The 20,378-nt window shown below is 44.6% G+C and overlaps 1 protein-coding gene across 4 annotated transcripts in view; it reads right to left on the minus strand.

Annotated features, from left to right (window-relative positions):
* The window catches only part of CEP126 (centrosomal protein 126), a 59,926-nt gene that overhangs the window by 12,911 nt on the left and 26,637 nt on the right, over positions 1-20,378 (minus strand). For all 4 annotated transcript variants that reach the window (XR_004644170.1, XM_034758898.1, XM_034758900.1 and 1 more), the window contains exon 6: positions 1,202-3,392. Coding sequence is in view for 3 of the 4 variants with exons in the window: in XM_034758898.1 (XP_034614789.1) it covers positions 1,202-3,392 (2,191 nt within the window). In the remaining variant the exon portion in view is untranslated. The remainder of the gene's footprint in view (positions 1-1,201; positions 3,393-20,378) is intronic.

Genomic DNA, 20,378 nt, shown 5'->3' on the forward strand with positions numbered 1-20,378 from the left:
CTGTCTCTAAAAGTTATTCTGCTCAGTTGTATGGAGACACAGAAGGGTAGGGAAACAGAAACTCTCCTCTCTTTCTTCCTGCCTCTTTCATACAAAATATATTCAAAGCACTCTGCTCTTCCCCAAAGAAGTAGTTTTTGAGAGACACAGTGTACGTACTGTAAATAAAGTGACAGGCCCAATAAGGGACATGGAAGCTCTTTATTTTAATAAAAGGGGGCTCTGCACCAGCATGAGTGATCCTCAGGATGGTCATAACAGTATGGTAGGAGGCACAGAGTGGCTGCTGGTACATGAAGTGGAGTTGGTGAAGTCCTGGACTCTGCCTCTGGAAGAGGTTGCAAGGCTGGAAAATCACACAGCATCTCAGCTGGGTGCAGTGTGGGGACTCAGGATTCCATTACTGTTCTAAGGCACAGAACTTGGCTAGAGTGCAAAGGGGTTACTGGGAAAGCATTTGTAAATATAAATTAATCAGTCTGAAACATGCTTTAAAAGTTAATTAGCAGGAAGATATGATTTATTCTCTTAAATTTTCTTGTGTATCTTTTGTTCTGTCTTGCCCCTAGTTATTTCTCCAGTAATGTTCCCAGAAAATGTTTTTGTAAAGCGTAATGCTTCTATAAATTCTCTCTGACACAAATATTTGCCAGCACAGTGACATATGGCTGTTAAAAATTTCTTCCACTTTCATTTCTCTATTAACATGGGCAACTTTCTTTGAAACATTCCCTGTGTTAGCGAGACTGAGAGTCTTCGCAATACCAAATATTTACAGAGCAATCACTTTAAAAACATGGCAGATTTATGGCTCTTTCATGAGATCCTTTCAAAAAACATTTTCCCAGATGACAGAGTCCTGCCAGCTGATAGTGGCTGGCAGGTGGTAAGCTATAGTTTACCATGTAAAACTCACTCATTTTACTTTTAACTTGTTCTCTGCCTTCCTCCTCCCACATCTATTTGTTTCATCCACCTGTCTTTGGGGCAGGGATTTTCTTTTTATTTAATGCTTGTAGTGTATCCAAGAAAATGGGGCCCTCATCTCTGACTGGGGCCTCTAGGAGATGATAGATAATGACAAAAGTAGAAACTCTTCAAACTGTTGTGTGAAAGGGTGAAAACAATGTACGTAACTGAATACAAGAGCCTGTTATAATTTAAAACTCCCTATTTTGAAAAAAACAAGAATGATTCTTACCCGCAGCATAATCCTTTTGAGCTAGGGCACTATGCACACCTTGCCACAAAAGATTTATTTCTTCATCAGTTGGTGTACGATCAAGACGTAGTCCATTTTCTGCACATACAGGTTTCCTTTTGGTACCAGTTATCAAGCTGTCTTGTTGGGCAATTGTCTGAATATTATTTAAAGTATAATTTGTCTTTTCCAAAGGCTCACTTGGAGATACGTTGTAGGAAGGCGGGGGTGCCAATGTCACAGTGACCAAGTCAGAACTGCAAGTAATACTCTTATTATTTTCTATAGTGGTTCTATTTAAAACCTGATCTGCTGGCAAAAGGTGTCTTGCATTTACATAGTTGCCATTTGTAGTGTTGGATTGACATTTGGAAGAATGTACTGGTTGACACATAGTGTCTGCTACATTCTGATCAGTCCTGTTGCCTGGTACAGGTTTAGGTGGTGGATGAGGTACAATGATTTTACCCTGAGCTTTTATAATCTTATGAACTTCACTAGCCGACTGTGGTCGGATTATAGTGCCCTTTCTATTCTTAGGTGTAAAACCTGACTGGGTTTTGGCAGATCTTGGTCTTCTGATTATCTTTGTCTTACCTTTACGCAGATTACCTTTCTGAATTTTAGAGTCACCACTATATGCAGGGGGTTTACTTTCATCACCCTTTGATGCCATCCAAGCTTGTTTAGCAAAGTGGTAACCTGTAGATACAAAAGAACGCAGAGGCATATAGTCTCTTTCTGAGCCCCCAGCAGCAACAATTTTTGTGAATATCGGAGGATAATCCTGGTGATTTTCTGTGCAGATAGAATTTGTGGTACAAGCAGGAATACTTCTTAAATTATTGTTAGAAGCATTGAGTTTACTTTGAACATAAGATGGCTGCAACTGTGCTTGAGATACTCCTGTGGTGGTCTTTTCTGAACACTTTTCATCGTCTTCTACTACTATTTTGTCAATTTCATCAAACCATCTAAGTTTCTTATTGGTCTTTTGATTTTCTGCATCTTTCCCTTTTATTTTTGCCAGTTCTAGACTGTCTCTGATAGATGATGCAGTTTGATTCCCAAAGCTGATCCTTCGGTTCAAAACCACTGCTTTGAAACAATAATTTTCATATTTAGATTCTTTCTTTAAAATGCTTTTGGGCAATTTCACTCCCTTTCGCTCATGCATGTTATTTCTCAGGTATCTGTGATGTTCAGACAAGTCACAATTAAACTTTGTATTAGACAAAGGTGACATGGCTTCATCCACATTTCCCTTTTCTTCTTTTTTGTCCTCTTCTTGATCAGTGTTGCACAAAATGGAAGCATTAGATGTGTCTTGAAATAAAGATGATCCCAGATTAATACCATTAAATTTGTTTATGTTTTCATCTTTTGTTTCTGACAAATTGTCAAGATTATCAGTACCTGGCACTGTATTTGTATTTTTGCCCTTTTGTAAAGGATTAGATGAGAAAGTACTGTTGTGAACACCAGCTGAACTCCACTGTTTTGGAGGTAAGATGACAGGTGTTGCCATAGGCTGATTTGAGGTTTGTACTGATGAGGTGGTTCTTCTCTGTTGAGTCAGTTCAGAACTCTGCTCCTGTACAGAATCTAGAACTCTTTCTCTTGGAGTAGGATCAGAGGTGGCCCAGGCTTTGCTGGATTTGAACACAGGGCTATCAGTGGCTAATGAACTCTCTCTACTAACCATTCCAGAAGATGGAACTTTCAACATATTGTTTTTTTCCTCTTTCCTATTTTGCAGAAAAGTACACGGACTATTTACAAAGGTTATTTGATTATCAGAAGTACATATGTCTGTTGTTCTTTTTTCTGTTCCACTAAGAACAAATGATTTCTGTTTTGGATTGTGTACATTTTCAGCAGGAATTAGAACATTTTGTTTAGCTAAAGTGTCATGAAAAGGAGTGTTTGGCTGGCTATTTGGGGTATCTAAATTTATCAGCCAATTATTTACATGCTGATTTTTAGAAAAAGTTAGTTCAGGTGTATCAAGGAAGCTCTTATTCGTAGACTGTGATTTTTGTGAATTGTAGGGTACAGAGTCGTCCCACTGTGTAGTCAAAGATGTTTCACTGGGTGTTGTATAATTTTCATTTTGTTCTCCTGCCTCAAGGCTGTCCAGGCTTGATGGGCTGTCATAATTCGTTATTTGGTTGACTTCTTGGTGAAAATTCTGAAACAGAAGTAAAACAGGATTTGTTACAGTCATAATATGCTATTGTATTGATTAGTACAGTTTTGTTCTTTATATTAATTAAAGCTTAGGTTAAAATCAGATAAACACTACTATACTTTCAGTAGAGTAATGGAAGTTATTTTCACTCTTATGTTCACAGCATCATCAATTGCCTTGAAGTATTCTCATTCAAGTCAATTGATATCTGGGCATCTTTTACAAAAGAAAAGAATGAACTTTTGAGATCACATTCTAAGGAAACAGATGTATAATTCAAGGATTTTATTTCTGTGTTTTTATATCAGTTCTTCAAGAGCAGAATTAAAAAATATATTGGTGTATTCATGGATCTATTGCTACTGTCTAATCCTCAACACTTTCCTGGGTGCTAAGACACAAGGAGCATCCTGGAGATCTGGGCTTTATGGCATTCAAGGGACAATACACATTGGCTTCCTAAATCCTGCTGCCATCCATGCAGTGAAACCACAATAGTTCTGCTGTGGTCAGGGACATCTACATCTGTGGGGTTGTGGGGCTTCAAAATATTGTCTCTTGCACTGAACTGATCTCATTTTGTGTAACCCACAAATTACATTACTTTCCGACAAGATGGTTACTGTCAGCACTAAGCAGTGAAATGCCAACAATTAGGCGTTTTTATTTTTTAAGATATTTTACAGTCAATACATGGTGAGACATGCAGCTCCCATGTGAACTTTCAAACTGGTCCACTTAATAAAACAGATGCATGTTATTTTAAATATTCAAGCCCTGACTCTCCACCATGTCCAAGAACCATGCTGCCCCTGACAACTTTCACCTGGTACAGTGTTCCCCTATATGAAGGGAATGCTCTACTTGCTATCTTCATTTAGTGGACAGGAGAATCCAATAATCATTTTTTTCACAGTTTGCAATGAAATTCACCTTAAAAGTTTATTGCTAATACCAAATATCTGATGGTAAAACCCTCATCCCTTCTAACCCTCTGTAATTTTACGATCTCTGCAGAGGTAGATAATGGGGTTGTGAATTAGGAACCATATCAGAAAAAAGCATAGCTTCTAACTTGTAGTATTTTGTACTGTATTTATGAGGAAATTATTACTTAAGCTACCTTTCCATCCCCTTTACACTTCTGGAACCGCACAAAGAAGATGGAGTGAGGCCATGGCTATAACTGAAACTGGAATTTGTCCATAATATTGGAATGAATATCCTTATCCTTATGCAAAGTGTCATGAGATCTTTTCTCAATACTAGTGGTTAGAACACAACCACCTATGATCTTATACAACATTCATCACAAGAGTATCTTAACACATAACACATTTTAAAAGAAATACATAGGATCTTGATTTCTTTCTTTTTGTCTCTCAGGAGAAAGGAAATTAGATCACATCCAAAAGCATACAGTAGTGCAGTGCCATCCACTTCCCCAAAACACCTTAGTGAGACACTAATACAGTAATATTTCAGAGGAAGGAGTGGCACCTACTCAATCATCAAAGTCATCTCATTCAATACCTAGGTGTTCGGTGGATGTCTTCATTTCAGTACTGCCCAAGCCTGAACATAAATAATTTATGATATCTAATGGGATCATTACACAAGGTAGTGTGTCTGAAACTGTACACAAACAATGAAAGAAAAATTGCATTTTTAATTGTTTTCCTATTTTCTCTCCACTTCTTTTTGTTATAGTTGTAATGCCCTGCTTCAACACTGTAGACTAGACAATTGATTTCAGAATCTAACGTGAATTAAATTTAGGGTTGCCAACTTTCTAATTGCAGGAAACCAAACACTCTTGCCCCGCCCTTTTGCCCCTTCCCCGAGGCCCCGCCCCGCCCCTTCTTTGAGATCCCACTCCCCCGCTCACTCCATCCCCCCTTTCTTTGTCGCTCGCTCTCATCCACCCACCCTCAGTCACTCGCTCATTTTTACTGAGCAGGGGCAGGGGACTGGGGTGTGGGAGGGGGTGAGGGTTCCAGAATGGGGAAGGGCTCCAGGTTGGGGGGTGGGGCTGAGGGGTTCAGGGTGTGGGAGGGGGCTCTGGGCTGGGACAGGGGGATGGTGTGTGGGAGGGGGTGCAGGCTCCGGGAGGGAGTTTGGGTGCAGCAGGGAGCTCAGGACTTGGTCGGGGGGTTGGGATGCAGAAGGGGGTGAGGGGTGCGGGTTCGGGGTGGCGCTTACCTCAGGCGGCTACCGAGAAGTAGCAACATGTCCCTCCAACTCCTAGGGGGAGGGGCAACCAGGGGACTCTGTGCGCCGTCCCCACCTGCAGGCGCCGTCCCTGCAGCTCCCATTGACCGCGGTTCCCGACCAATGGGAGCTGCGGAACCGGCACTCAGCGTGGGAGCAGCATGCGGAGCCCCCACGGCCGTCCCTCTGCCTAGAAACTGGAAGGATATGCTGGCCACTTCCGGGAGCAGGGCAGGGAGCCTGCCAGCTCCGCTGCGCCGGCAGTGCAGCCAACCAGTCTTTTAATAGCTCGGTCAGCAGTGTTGACCGGAGCCACCAGGGTCCCTTTTTGACTGGGTGTTCCAGTAGAAAACAGGATACCTGGCAACCCTAATTACATTCTGGTGAAAAAATAATAGGAGATGCATTAAGAATAATAGTGCAAGCATTATTTTTTTTTTTGTCTTGTAACTTTAAAGGGAAACATTTGCAAATTGCAAGAAACAGGACTAACTGTGGTAAGAATTTATATCTCCTTTAACAATTATGTTGAAAGAGTTGAATTTCTGAAGGCTTATTAACGAAACCACAAAAAAATCTGTTAATAAATAAGCACATCTTTCCCCATCAGAATGCTATTTAATTTAATATTAATGTTATTGTTAAACTACAATATTGCATATTTTAAAGTTGTTCAATGATTTTCAATTGCAAAATAAAAAATTTAGAGAGCTCTTTTGATACAAAAGTATCTTGAAAGACTTTTTATGGTTGAATTAAATCTTATCTTGCACTAAATGTTCAGATGTTGGTGCAGGCTTATATTATAGTTATGATCTGAGATAAAGAAACCAAATACAAGAACAAAGAACCAAGTGTAGGCAAAGATCCCTTTAGGGAACATTTTCAAAGTAAGACTATGCAAGCTGGTGTCTTTCTAGTAAAACAGAATATATAGAGCTTTGTTAGTTACTTATTAACCTTTCCTTTTAGCCAAATTATATTTTAACCTCTATTTGAGCTTCACAGCTGAAGAAAGAAGGGGAAAAAAAGGGGGAAAAATTCCTCTCTAAATTTTCTACATAAGACCACACCTTGGGACTAGCTGTAGTGTTTCCAGCTGGGAAAAATGTGCAACAAGAAATCAAGGACCTTATTCTCATTTATACCCGGTCTCCACCTAAAGTTGCACCATATTAAGTAAAGGTGTATTTCTAAACTGATTTAGTTAAACTAAGGCAGAACTTTGTGTGGACACTATTATATCAGAGTAAACTTGGCTTACATCAATTTAGTTGCATTTGTAAATGTATAAGTTGCAAGCTAAGCTGCTAGACGCGGTTTTAAACCGATACAAGTGTGCCCAGACAGAGGTTTGCCTGAAAACTTCAAACAGGAGTTGCTATTGTGTTTATAAGTATGAATTCTTTTCTCCTACCCCGCAGAATAATTCCTTATAAAGATCATCCATGTAATCCCAGTCAAATCAATCCCCAAGAGAAAATTTAGTAGCTAAATAAATTGAGGCTTTCTGATTTACAGACAGAAAATTTTACTTAGTTCAGCCTTGCGAAAGCATCATGAAAATTTACCAGCCCAGGCACAACTTCTGTTTGTCTACCTTACCCATCAAAATATATTATTCACTCAAGCAAGAAAAATTCTGCAAGTGTGACTTACATTTAGACAAATGAAAGTATTATGTATCTTATAACAGAAGAGATTCTCACAACTTTTCTATTAAAAATGTACACAATACTTTATTTACATAGCATCATAGAAATAGTTAACATTATTGTCCACTGTTTTTGTTCCCGCTCAGATGGTCATATTACAGTACACATTAATTAGGAATGGAAAACACTTACTAGTTCATTTTCTGCAATGCAGGTTCTCCTAATAGAGGATGCACTATGTGTAAATCTCATGTGCATCTAATTGCATGGGTGACAATTTTCATACTGGCACTGTTTTGATAGTATTTAGATGAGCACAGGGTATGAAATGTTTAGAAAATGTTGCCTTTGATTAGCTAACATTTTAAAATCAAATTTAAAAAGGCACTAAGTCTGGTAGGCATTAAGGTAGACAGGCCTAGATTCTCCAGTCAGCCAAGTTCATTTTGTGCCATATAAGTGGACCAAAGTGAACCTGAAATAGCTGGAGATTTTCATTGGAAAATTCCACTGCACAGGAGGAATAGCCACATAAAGATGCTCATATGCCAGAAACTCTCTCTCCCTCAACATAAGAGAAGGGAGGAGTCTGTCAGGAGTAGACTGGGGGCATGGCAGGGTGTGTGTGGCACAGTGAGGGTCTGCTATATCTGACTGCCCATTGGGGTAAGGTCCTTCAGGGAACATTTCATCAATGGTGTAATTTAAAGCTGCCCACCTGCAGCTGTAACTTGTGCTGAAGCTGGCCTCTGCCTTCCCTCTTTCACTGCACCCAAGCACAGATTGGGTGCAGTGGAGAATTAAGCTCTCCATATTAAACTATTTGTTCTGTTGCTCGTTCTGTTACATTAAGGCTTGGTCCTGCATCGACCATGTGCAGAGATTGCTTATGTAAGTGCAAAGTAAAAAGCAATAAGCAAGTCAGGGAATCCAAAGGAATCTGAACCTCTATTAACTGAGAGTTTTGTTGCACAATCACCAAGTTACACCTCCAAAGAAGAGGCAAATACATTTAAGCATCTCATTACATGAGGACAGCACTTTAGCCCTTGATTCCTATGACATGATCATTCTCTGCCCATGGTCTTCCCTGTCCATACAATGTGCATTGCAAGTAAGGGAAGAAGTAAAGGCGATCTGAGGCTTACTGCCAACAGCAGTGAAGACTGTGTGTAGCATTTAATACTAGTTGCTTCCTTGTGAAGCCTCTACTTGCATTTGTTTTGTGGGCTTCTTTGATGACCATCATGCAATGAAATGCAAGATTGACTGTACTTGCAGTCATTTTTTAGGTTACATTTTTGATGTTTTACAACACCAAGAGTACAATAACCATCACCTAATGCTAGCCTACTTTTAAAAGAAAGTGTGTAAGAACTGAGAACCTACTGCTTATCATCTATTGAAAATACCATTCTTCTATTCCCCTTTTTTCTAGCACTCTTCTTGCTTTAACTACATAGGTTCCAATTCAGCAAAGCACTTAAGCACATGCTCATATAGAAGTAGGCTTGGGAGAATTGGATTTTTTTAAAATAAGTTTGAGGGATAGTATTAATTGTTTGAAGCATTTTCATTGAGTTAAATTTTCACAGCTGCAGAAAAATATGGGGGGATTTAAGGGCAGTAGACACTGAGACTCAAAAAGTTAAAGCTTTATAACCATTAAAACATTAGTTGTCAATATTATGTCAAAATATACAAAATAAATATTGGTAAATCAAACTCAAGTTCTCAAGCAGCATTTTTCTTACTTTGCCTATCTGTAAATTTCAATCATCATTGGTGGAAATATTTTTTGTAAGTTTGTGTATGTCTGATGAAATCAACGTTTACCAATATTAACCAATACAAATCGAATCCTCCCAAACCTACATATAAGCAACTTAGAAGTACGAAAATAGAATGTACAAATATTGAAAAAAAAACTACTATAGACTGCCTTAATTTTATTTTGATATTTGGAAAAGACATCTTGCACTGGGGAAAAGTTTGATTTTAACTACAGCATTTTCCTGTGAATAAAAGACGGTTACTCACCGTTGTAACTGTTGTTCTTCGAGATGTGTTGCTCATATCCATTCCATTAGGTGTGTGCGCGCCGCGTGCACGATCGTCGGAAGATTTTCTACCCTAGCAACACCGGCGGGTCGGCTGTGGAGCCCCCTAGAGTGGCGCCTTCATGGCGCTGAATATATACCCCAGCCGACCCGGCGCCCCCTCAGTTCCTTCTTGCCGGCTACTCCGACAGTGGGGACGGGGGGCGGGTTTGGAATGGATATGAGCAACACATCTCGAAGAACAACAGTTACAACGGTGAGTAACCGTCTTTTCTTCTTCGAGTGCTTGCTCATATCCATTCCATTAGGTGACTCCCAAGCCCAACTTAGGTGGTGGGGTCGGAGTGAGACATTGCTGTGTGCAAAACCGCTGACCCGAATGCAGCATCGTCCCTGGACTGCTGCACTAGTGCATAGTGAGCTGTAAACGTGTGGACTGATGACCAAACCGCCGCTCTACAGATGTCCTGTATCGGAACATGTGCCAGGAAAGCAGTCGAGGAAGCTTGGGCCCTCGTGGAGTGAGCGGTGAGGTGCGGTGCTGAGACACCTGCCAGGTCATAGCAAGTCCGGATGCAAGACGTAATCCAGGAGGATAGGCGTTGTGAGGAGACCGGTGAGCCTTTCATTCGGTCGGCTACTGCAACGAAGAGTTGCGTCGTCTTTCTAAAGTGCTTTGTGCGGTCAATATAGAAGGCCAGGGCCCTTCGTACGTCCAGGGAATGCAAACGTTGATCCTGGCGAGTGGCATGTGGTTTGGGGTAAAAGACCGGGAGAAAGATGTCCTGGTTAATATGAAATGTAGAAACCACCTTAGGGAGAAAGGCAGGATGTGGGCGAAGCTGCACTTTATCATTATGGAAGACTGTGTAAGGGGGCTCAGATGTAAGCGCCCTGAGCTCAGAAACGCGCCTTGCTGAGGTGATGGCTACGAGGAAGGCTGTCTTCCAGGATAGGTACAAAAGTGAGCAGGTGGCTAGTGGTTCGAATGGAGGACCTGTGAGTTTGGAGAGAACCAGATTGAGATCCCACGTCGGGACGGGATGACGCTGTTGCGGGTACGTCCGGTCTAAGCCCTTGAGGAATCTAACAACCATCGGGTTAGAGAATACCGAGGACGCGAGTTCCCCTGGGTGAAAGGCCGATATAGCGGCCAGGTGAACTCTAATTGAAGATATCGCCAACCCTTGTTGTTTTAGGGAGAGGAGATATTCCAATATGAGAGGAATGGGTGCCTGCAACGGGGACGTGGCTCGTTGTTCGCACCAACAGGAGAACCGTTTCCACTTGGCCAGGTACGTGGTCCGTGTTGAGGGTTTCCTACTGCTCAGCAGGATCTGTTGGACAGAGTGTGAGCATTGCTGCTCTGCCTGGGTGAACCATGGAGCAGCCACGCCGTGAGGTGGAGTGATTGCAGGTCGGGGTGACGCAGCCGACCGTGGTCCTGAGATATGAGATACGGACATAATGGAAGTGTGATCGGTGTCTGAACCGAGAGCTCCAACAGTGTGGTGTACCAATGTTGTCTCGGCCACGCTGGAGCGATCAGAATTACCTGTGCCTGGTCTCTGCGTAATTTGAGCAGTACCTTGTGGACCAGAGGAAACGGAGGGAAGGCATAAAACAGGTGATCTTTCCAGGGAAGGAGAAACGCATCCGAGAGGGAGCCCGGAGCTCGACCTTGTAGGGAGCAGAACATGTGGCACTTCCTGTTGTCTCGGGATGCAAACAGGTCTATCTGGGGAAACCCCCACCTCTGGAAGATGGAATGTATGATGTCCGGACGGATAGACCACTCGTGCGTTTGGAAGGACCTGCTGAGTCGGTCCGCTAGAGTGTTCTGGACTCCAGGGAGGAACGATGCCGTGAGATGGATCGAGTGGGCGATGCAGAAGTCCCACAGGCGAATGGCCTCTTGGCATAGAATTGACGAACGTGCTCCTCCTTGCTTGTTGATGTAAAACATGGCCGTGGTGTTGTCGATGAGAACCAGCACACAGCGGCCACGTAGGAGATTGAGGAATGCCTGGCACGCCAGGCGTACCGCCATCAGTTCCCGAACATTGATATGCAGGGCTAGCTGGGGTGTAGTCCACAGGCCCTGGGTATGGTGTTCGTTGAGATGGGCGCCCCAACCCAGAGATGACGCGTCTGTGACCAGGTGCAGAGAGGGTTGTGGGGCGTGAAATGGCATCCCCTCGCAGACCACATTGTGATCTAGCCACCAGGTGAGGGAGGCCAGGACCGAGTTCGGGACCGTGACTACCATGTTCAGGCTGTCCCGATGTGGACGGTATATTGATGACACCCAGGTTTGAAGTGGGCGAAGCCGAAGTCTGGCATGCCTGGTTACGTACGTGCAGGAAGCCATGTGACCCAGCAGGGTAAGGCACGACCTCACCGTGGTAGTTGGGAAGGCCTTGAGCCCTTGAATGAGGTTCGTGATGGTGCCAAAGCGGTTGTCTGGCAGGATGGCTTGTGCACGTCTGGAGTCTAGAACTGCGCCGATGAATTCTATTCTCTGGGTAGGTTCTAGAGTGGATTTGTCCTTGTTGAGTAGGATGCCCAACTCGTGGAATGTGTGCACTATTCTGTGGACGTGAGCTTGAACTTGCTCCTTGGTGCGACCGCGCACCAGCCAGTCGTCTAGGTACGGGAACACCTGTATCCCTTGCCGACGAAGGTACGCTGCCACGACCGCCATACATTTCGTGAACACCCTTGGGGCCGAGGATAGGCCGAAGGGAAGGACTGCAAATTGGTAGTGCACCGTGTTTACCACGAATCGCAGGAAGCGTCTGTGAGGCGGGTAGATTGCAACGTGAAAGTATGCGTCTTTCATGTCGAGGGCGGCGAACCAGTCTCCAGGATCGAGGGAAGGGATAATGGCCCCCAAAGAGACCATGCGGAACTTCAACTTTACTACGAATTTGTTGAGTCCGCGCAAGTCCAAGATGGGTCGCAGACCTCCTTTGGACTTGGGGATCAGGAAGTAACGGGAATAAAATCCCCTGCCCCTTAACTCTATCGGAACCTCCTCTATGGCCCCCATGGCCAGGAGCGTAGAAACCTCCTGTATAAGAAGTTGCTCGTGAGAAGGGTCCCTGAAGAGGGACGGGGAAGGGGGGGAGGAGGGGGGGATAGAAGAAAACTGGATAGCGTATCCCCTCCCCACCGTGCGGAGGACCCAACGGTCCGAAGTTATAAGGGACCAAGCACGGTGGAAGTGGGAGAGACGATCCCGAAAGGAGGGGGTTGGATCCTGGGGAATGACTGGGGCGCCGTCCTCGACCGCACCTTCAAAAGTTCTGTCTAGGACCTGAAGGTGGTCTTGGTGGCCCTTGGTTCTGACCAGGTTGAGGGCCGGTCCACCTTCTCCTACCACCTCGTCCTCGCCTCCGGGCCGAGTCTTGTCTCTGTCGAGGCGGGGGGGGGTAGAAGCGCTGAGGCTGCGGCCTAAATGGCCTGCGCTGAGGGCCCACAACATGCATCCCGAGGGAGCGCATGATTGTTCTCGAGTCCTTGAGGCTCTGTAGGCGAGAGTCCGTCTTGTCCGAGAACAATCCATGCCCTTCGAAGGGGAGATCCTGTAGGGTTTGCTGCAGCTCCGGAGGCAAACCCGAAACCTGAAGCCAGGAGATCCTCCGCATAGCGATACCCGAGGCCATGGTCCTCGCAGCCGAGTCCGCTATGTCCAAGGAGGCCTGTAGGGAGGTCCGAGCCACCTTCTTACCCTCCTCTACCATGGCCCCAAACTCTTCCCTGGACTCTTGGGGAATCAACTCCTTGAACTTCCCCATAGAGTTCCAGGAGTTAAAATTGTAACGGCTCAGGAGCGCCTGTTGATTTGCCGCTCTGAGTTGCAGCCCACCGGCTGAGTAAATCTTACGGCCAAACAAATCAAGGCGCTTGGCCTCTTTTGATTTAGGCGCTGCCGCCTGCTGTCCGTGGCGCTCCCGTGCGTTCACCGATGCTACCACCAGTGAACACGGTTGTGGGTGGGTGTACAAGTACCCGTAGTCCTTTGACGGGACAAAGTACTTTCTTTCCACCCCTCTCGCTGTGGGTGGAATAGAGGCAGGGGTTTGCCATATCGTATCCGCATTTGATTGTATCGTGCGGATCAGGGGTAACGCTACCCTCGATGGGGCATCCGCTCCAAGGATGTTCACGATCGGGTCGTGTACCTCCACTACCTCCTCCGCTTGCAGGTCCATATTACGGGCCATCCTGCGCAGAAGATCCTGGTGAGCCCGAAGATCTATCGGAGGAGGGCCTGTGCAGGATGTGCCCGCCACTGCCTCGTCTGGCGAAGAAGAGGAAGATGCCTCCGGTGGAACCGGATCCAAGGGCCGGTCCTGGTCTCCCTGTTCCCGGGCTGGAGCATCACCCGCGTCTGGGTCCAGGGCGTCAGGTGCGACGGACACGGAAGCCTCCGTGTCCCCTGGCGGAGGCCGAGAGATGGTGGACTCCGGGGCCCTTCTCACGGAGTGACCCGAGCGAGAGGTCGAGGGAATTGGAGCCCCTTGCTCCTGGTGGTACGCCCACGGGGTCCAAAACGACCAGTGAGATGGGCCATGGGAATGGTCCTCCGGCATCCCCTGCCAATGGCCCAAGTCCTGTTCCTCGGCTTGCCCCTGAGGAGGGTATGCCGATCTCGACAGGTCCTCTGATGAGCGAGACACCGATCTCGATGGCCATGGCGGTGCCGAGAGAGTCGGGACCAATCCCGTGGGCTGCGGTGCCGCACGGTGCCGGTCCGGAGATCTTCTATCTCCACGCGGTGCCGGCGACCGGTGCCGGGACCGTGACCGGTGCCGATGACCTCGTCGGTGCCGGGAGTCGGATCTGGACCTCGACGAGGACCTGGAGTATGCCCGGTGCCGGGAGCGGCCTCTCGACGTCGAACGTCGACCGTAGCGGTGCCGAGAACTGCGTCTCGACGTTGATCGGTGCCGACGATCATACCGGTGCCGAGACGTCGAGCGGTGCCGCGAAGATGATCTTGGCCGCGAGTACGACCGGTGCCGAGGTGATATTCGGCGCCGGGACTGCGAGCGGCGTGGGGACCTGCTTCGGGACCTGGATCGGTGCCGAGGTTCCAGCCCTTGCGATGGAGGGCGCAACAAGGCAGGTTTCCCCCTCGACTGGATCGGGCAGGTCAACGGTGCCGTCGGTGCCGTCGGTGCCGGTGGTTGGGGCGGTGCCGGCTCCGTGAGAGCTATCAAGTCTCTCGCCGCCTCGAAGGCCTCAGGAGTCGACGGGAGGCACTGAATCACCGCCGGTCTCGGTGGAGACGTTGTCCGTACCGGACTCAACGGCTTCGGCGCCGGAGTCGACGGTGCTGGAGGCACCTGTTTCCGGTGCTCCACCGGCGGACGCGGCTCTACCCCCGGCACTGGGGGAGCCGGCGTCTTCGGCACGGTGGTCCCCGTTTTATGGGCTTTTTTATGCCCTGGGGATAACGAACGGCGCCGAGGCACTTGCTGTACCTGCGGTGCCGACGAGGTCCGGTGCCGGGGAGGCTTGTCCGACGCCTCTCGCGTGGTCGTCGCTGCCGGCGCCGCCGGGGCACTGCGCACCGAGGCGCTAGGTGCCGGGGCCTGAGTAGTGGATGGACTCAGTGCCGCCTCCATTAAGAGTTGCCGGAGCCGAAAGTCCCGCTCCTTCTTGGTCCTAGGTCTGAAGGCCTTACAGATCTTACACTTATCTGTTTGATGGGACTCTCCCAGGCACTTCAGACAGGAGTCGTGCGGGTCACTCGTGGGCATAGGCTTTGCGCAGGAGGCGCACTGCTTGAAGCCGGGAGCGTTGGGCATGAGCCCGGTCCCGGTGCCGGGGGAGAAAAAGGGGGGAGAGACCCCCTTAATCCCCTGAACTAATATAACAACTTTACAATTATTAACTATTTAACTATTAACTATTTAACTATAAACACTAAAACTATCTAACTGCTATAACAAATGAAGCTAGGGAGAGTGGAGATCAGCTATGCCGCGCTCCACAGTTCCAACGACCGTCAGGGGCGGTAAGAAGGAACTGAGGGGGCGCCGGGTCGGCTGGGGTATATATTCAGCGCCATGAAGGCGCCACTCTAGGGGGCTCCACAGCCGACCCGCCGGTGTTGCTAGGGTAGAAAATCTTCCGACGATCGTGCACGCGGCGCGCACACACCTAATGGAATGGATATGAGCAAGCACTCGAAGAAGAATTTTTACTATGGTGAAACCAAATATTCAATCCCCATCATGTATGTTCTGGGACTGAGAATTTCATTAACAGTACTCAAATCCTAAATTCTTTTCTGTCTGGTTTGGAATTGAAAGAATCCAGTGTCTTTCCAGGCACTCTGTCTCATTTTTGTACTACTGATTATATAAGTAGGATGGCAACAAATACCAAAGGTTGGGTCTTAAAAAGCACCTATGTGGGGTAGGTGCATAACTCTCATTGAGTGTTAATGGGACTTAAGTGCTTTTGAAAATTTTACCCCAAACCTAGATGTTTCCCCAGCAGTCACAAACACTGAAATCCTGACGCTTCTAAATTGATCAGAGATTTGAAAGGCTTTGCTCAGACCCAGTAATTCATCTTCTACATCTCAGTTATCAGTATGCTTTCTATATTCTATATTTGCTAATACCCTTTGTGGAATATATTTAATTATGACAGTGTGTGATGTATATGGAATTCAGTGCAAGTCTTAGAGGCAATGCCCCAAAATAATTTAAATCTCACTTCAAAGGCTACTGCCAGTAGTTTTAGACTCTATTACTATTGAACTCCATGTGGTGTCCCCAGGGGTCATTCTGTGGCTCATGTTATTTGCTATTTACATATAATCATTTTTACAGTTATGAGAATTATTGATGTCTGAGGAGGTAAGGTAGTCTGTTTGTTGTCCCTGTGGGATAAAACCTGCTATTGCAAATGGCTGTGAATTTCCAGAAGCACAATATATTATCCACCATTTTAATATTTATCCATTTATGTTTAAATTTAGCTTCCTAACTTAAATATGCATTTCAGATGGAACCCTACTTGAGGAACCCTTAGGGAAAAGTCCTAACAAGATGAAATGAATATAAGTCTTACAGAAATGTGTCTAAAATCCTATAAACTCTGTAAAATCTGGTAGAGAACAATATCTTTCATAAAGGTTCTTGGAATTACACGTAACACACATTGTAACACCTATAGTTAAGGCTGCACAAAACTTTACATTACAAGACCAGAGGGGAGGGAGAGGGGCAGGAGTTGTGGAGTGGATAGGATAAAAGCAGGACCGCAGACCACAGAACCTCTGATATGGATGATAATGGAATTGTATTCTACTAGTTTCTCCATTAGCTCAAGTGGTGGAAGGCTATACTATAGATCTAAAGAACCCAACCTTACTAATGACCCATAGTCACAATATGGGGTCCACATGAAGACATTTATTTATTTATTTTAATTTTGGAAACATTTTAGGAAATCACATTAAATAAACTATTTTAAAAGAACGTCAATGTTGCAAAGTCAAGCACTCAAAAGATAGGAAAAGCCAGAATTAAGGTTCCTTTGGAACCTTGATTTGGCTCTCTTGTGTGTATGCATTACTATACAGCAGAGGTTCTCAAACTGTGGTCTGCGAGCTGCATTCAGGTGGTCCACGAATAGTTCCCTCTAAGGTGCGTGCCTGGGCAGCCACACACAAGAGAATGAAGGGCCACCCATCTAATTAGTGGACACGCACAAATGCATAAAGCCACAAACTGAATGATGAGGATGAAAATACATATTAAATAGGTGATTATTCAGTCCATCCTGTGCACTGAATTAGGGAGGGCTCCTGTGGAAAAAAGTTTGCAATCATGCAATTGAAGACTGTATCATAATGCATATGCACAAAGAAACCAAACAGACTGCGTAGGCAACCTTAATTCTGATGTTTCCTGACTTTCAACTCTCCTCCTGATTACATTCCTTTATAAAACTAACCTCTCCCAGCACAACCACTTCACCAAACAAACACAACTACTAGTGCTGGGGAAAAAATAATCTGGTAAATGGGAGTGTGCAGAAGAACAAAAGGGACAGGGTAGTCGTGCACAGTTAAAGTCATGTTCATGATAATTGTAAAGGTAAGGTGTGTACTTGTGGGTAGAAGAGTTGATAGTTATGTACTGTTAGGTGTCTTAACTTCTCATTTCCATGCTTTTGTAGTTTGTGCCACGCATGTTGTGTGTGTAGCAACCCTAACTTCTTCACAACAAAGTGCTTTGAGGTATTAATTATTCTGTGAAGTAGATTCCTTTCATTTGTAGTTTGCTATGTTGTGGCCCCTACCCTCATAAGTATCTGCTAAAGTGGACCCCTGTATCTATGCAAGGTACCCTTGAAACCACAAACCCAGATTGCCAGATCTTGAGTGAAGGTGTAATTTCATTCTATAAATCAAGAAAGCACATGTGCTTGGAACCAATTGTAATTTCACTAACATAAGAATACTCTGAGAAATACACTGGCAGCTATATTTTAATTTAATTGGGCAGCTATACTTTACTTTGATTAATAAGGGTTATAGCTAATATAAATTTTACTTTAGTGTCATTTGGAATAGAAAAATAATCTGGCTTACATTGCTATATTGCAGGACTGAATGAGAGCCAACAAAAACTTGATGTCATTCACCTTTCTAAGAGGAAAATTAATATAGAGGTCACCTGATTCTGTCATATCACCAGCACATTCAATTTTAGCTATGTCTTAATCTATAAAAATGGCCATTTCTTTGAATATAACTCTTCATCAAAATTAAACTTGATTTCTATGCAAGTTCCATATACTCCCTAACACTTCTTTTAAGAAACTGTTTTCCCTAATTAGCCCAAGAAACTATACAACTTCTTAGAAAGACAAGGTAGGCGAGAAAATATATTTTAATAGTAATATTAATAAATTAAATTAAAATCAATGTAATATTTAATATTTTAATATTTTGTCCAATAAAAGTTATTACCTCACCCACCTTGTCTTTCTAATATCTTGGGACCAACACGGCTACAATAACACTGCAAACATACAACTTTTTGACACTCTGACAAACAGTATAAAAAAAAGAGCATTCCATTCTATCTCAGTCACGTCTAGATCTCTGAACAAGGCAGCATGATAGAACATGCACTGAAGATGCAACTGATGATGCAGGTCAACTCCTTTCACAATAATGCAAAGGTACTGCAAAAATGAATTTCATTTTCCCATTAATTACCTTTAACATTTTAGTTTTAAAGAAGTATAGTTCAATTCTGCAAATACACAGGAGAAACTTTACTAATGCAGTCAATGGACACATGAGTCAACTTAAAGAGATGCAAGCAAGGTTACTCACATGCATAAGTGTTTGCAGGATTGGTCTTCTCAAGGTTGAATTTATCAACTCATCACGAAATAAAAACAAGTTTTTTCATTATTTCCCATATGTTTAATACAATGAAATTTATATATGTGTAGTACAGATCAGGTACTATTTTTTCATAGTTTTCTGCCTTGTTCAGTAAATGGGGATTTAATTACTCAATATTTCTTTTTATTCCCTTCATTCAATGTGTGGACCACGCCTTTATGCACACCCTCCACACCTGAATTGAATGCAAAATTATTGATTTCCTAAAGGGTGTTTTTATAATGCTCTCACAATTACATCTACTTTTCAAACATTAACGAATTTATCTTCATAACACCTCTATGAGTCGCATAGTATTATCTTAATTTTATAGCTGGCAACCCCGAGGCACAGAGTGTTAAAGACCAAAAGTGTCCACTAATTTTGGGTCCCCAAATTGAGACACCTTGAACCTGGTTTTTCAGAATATTTAGCATTTTTATAGCCAGCACAGAGCTAATGGAGTTCAGTTGCAGCTGTGAGTGCTCCGAACACCAGAAAATCTCGTGGAGTACCAGAAAAAATGAGGAAAACACAATTAGCAGCCAATCGTAAACATTTCGGTTTAAGAAACTTACCCATTGAAATCTGTGGCAGAGACAAAGACAGGATCCAATTCACCAGAGTGACATTCAATTTCCTGAACAATGGGATCACTCCTATTTTGCCTGCACTCCCCTGCCTAATCCACTACACACCATCCAACTTCTGCAACAAATGAGGCAGGGTCCTGCAGACCATCCACTATATACACATTTGACAGATTTCCAAAGCCCCAGCCATCCTGTGCACTGAATGAGGCAGGGATCATGTGGAAAAAATAGTTTGGGATCATGTAATTAAAGTCTTTATCATACATAATGCATATGCACAATCCTTAATTCTGGTATTTTCTAATTTTTGAGTGCTTGAATTGCCACCTACCATTCTTTGAACATAAGAAATTACATTAAAATAAAATTTCTATTTTTTGGTTAGTTTTTATTTTATCTGCGTCATTAGGGAATGCACTTTTACATACACAGCACAGACCTCTTCCATTTGATGTAGTAGGCTATCATCCTCTCTGTGGACCAGCCACTAGAGGCAGATGAGACACACACTTTGCCACCGGGTTTCACAGCTATTTGCCACCAGCAGAGTAATGTAGACACTGAGGACTCTTGGGTTCAATTCACGGTCTCTAAGTGAGTGTGTTCTATTTCTTTTTACACCCCTTTGCCCAGGCTGTCTTTCCTCCTCTGCTCCTTTACACCTCCCATCTTCTTTCCAACCCTCCTATAATTCCAGTTCTGCCCCCTTTCTCGTCTGCTGTCCCTTATGCTTTATTTTCCCTGCTCCCATTCTCCCTGTTCCCCTCACCTCCTGCATTACTCACTCCTTTGCAGTCCAGTCAGACTGTTTCCTCCTTCTCCTGCACACTGCCTGGATTGGGCCCCAGCAGCAGGAGCACTGAGAGCAGGGGAGAGAAGTTACTCTCAGTTACTGTGCTCAGCATTAAAGTGTCCTCTGGCTGCCAAAACGAGCAGTTGCAGGGAAAAGCCTGCTCAGCCTCTGCCCTGGAGCTGGACTGGAGCATGCTCATTACAGACGGAATATTTGGCAAATTCAACTGCCACTTTAACAGGTC

Source organism: Trachemys scripta, chromosome 1, assembly GCF_013100865.1.
Source record: "Trachemys scripta elegans isolate TJP31775 chromosome 1, CAS_Tse_1.0, whole genome shotgun sequence".
Taxonomy (NCBI): Eukaryota; Metazoa; Chordata; order Testudines; family Emydidae; genus Trachemys; species Trachemys scripta.